The sequence below is a fragment of the Panthera uncia genome, chromosome D4 (genome assembly GCF_023721935.1).
Source record: "Panthera uncia isolate 11264 chromosome D4, Puncia_PCG_1.0, whole genome shotgun sequence".
NCBI lineage: Eukaryota > Metazoa > Chordata > Mammalia > Carnivora > Felidae > Panthera > Panthera uncia.
In genome coordinates this window covers 85,186,026-85,187,016 of record NC_064807.1, presented here as the reverse complement: position 1 = coordinate 85,187,016, position 991 = coordinate 85,186,026, and the positions used below count along the sequence as shown (strand labels likewise).

The 991-nt window shown below is 73.6% G+C and overlaps 1 protein-coding gene across 1 annotated transcript in view; it reads left to right on the top strand.

The window, feature by feature from the left end:
• The first annotated feature begins 271 nt into the window (after positions 1-271).
• Positions 272-991, top strand: part of IER5L (immediate early response 5 like) — a 3,211-nt gene continuing 2,491 nt past the window's right edge. Inside the window, exon 1 of the mRNA XM_049630010.1 lies at positions 272-990. Coding sequence (XP_049485967.1) covers positions 479-990 — 512 coding nt within the window. The 5' untranslated portion in view covers positions 272-478. The remainder of the gene's footprint in view (position 991) is intronic.

Sequence of the window (991 nt, the reverse complement as noted above, 5' to 3'; positions counted from 1 at the left end):
TGTACACAGCGGCCCCAGCGGCTCCGAGTCCCACGCGGCTCGGCAGCCCCAGGAGAACATTCGAGGCAGCGGCGGCGTTGGAGGCCCGGGGTCCGTTCGGTATTTGAATAGCACAAAGGAACCGCCTTGGTCTGATTGGCCGGCCGAGTGGCCCCGGGGCGGGCAGCGCCTGTCACTCGGGAGGCTCTGGCTACTCCTATTGGCTCGTCAGGTGTGGGGCGGGGCCCTAACGCCCGGCTAAATAGCTGGGGCCGGGGCCGGCCGAGGCTCATTGCTTTGGCGCCGAGCGGGGAGCACGAGCCTGCGGGTGGCGCGCAGCGCATGGTGGCGGCTCCTCTCGGAGCGCAGCCGACCCGCTGACCCGGGCTCCGTTTCCCCTACCCGGCGCGCCCCGGCGGCCGGCTGGAGGCCGAGACAGCAGCAGCCTTAACAGCAGCAGCGGCCGCGGCTGCTCCGCCGCCACCGTCTCCGCGGGAGCATGGAGTGCGCCCTGGACGCCCAGAGCCTGATCAGCATCTCCCTGCGCAAGATCCACAGCTCCCGGACCCAGCGCGGCGGCATCAAGCTGCACAAGAACCTCCTGGTGTCCTACGTGCTCCGCAACGCGCGCCAGCTCTACCTGAGCGAGCGCTACGCCGAGCTCTACCGGCGCCAGCAGCAGCAGCAGCAGCAACAGCAGCAGCAACAGCAGCAGCCGCCCCACCACCAGCACCAGCACCTCGCGTACGCGGCGCCCGGCATGCCGGCCAGCGCGGCCGACTTCGGCCCGCTCCAACTTGGCGGCGGCGGGGACGCGGAGGCGCGCGAGCCGGCCGCCCGGCACCAGCTGCACCAGCTCCACCAGCTCCACCAGCTGCACCTCCAGCAGCAGCTGCACCAGCACCAGCACCCGGCGCCCAGGGGCTGCGCGGCGGCGGCGGCGGCCGGGGCGCCCGCGGGCGGCGCGGGGGCGCTCTCGGAGCTGCCCGGGTGCGCCGCGCTCCAGCCGCCG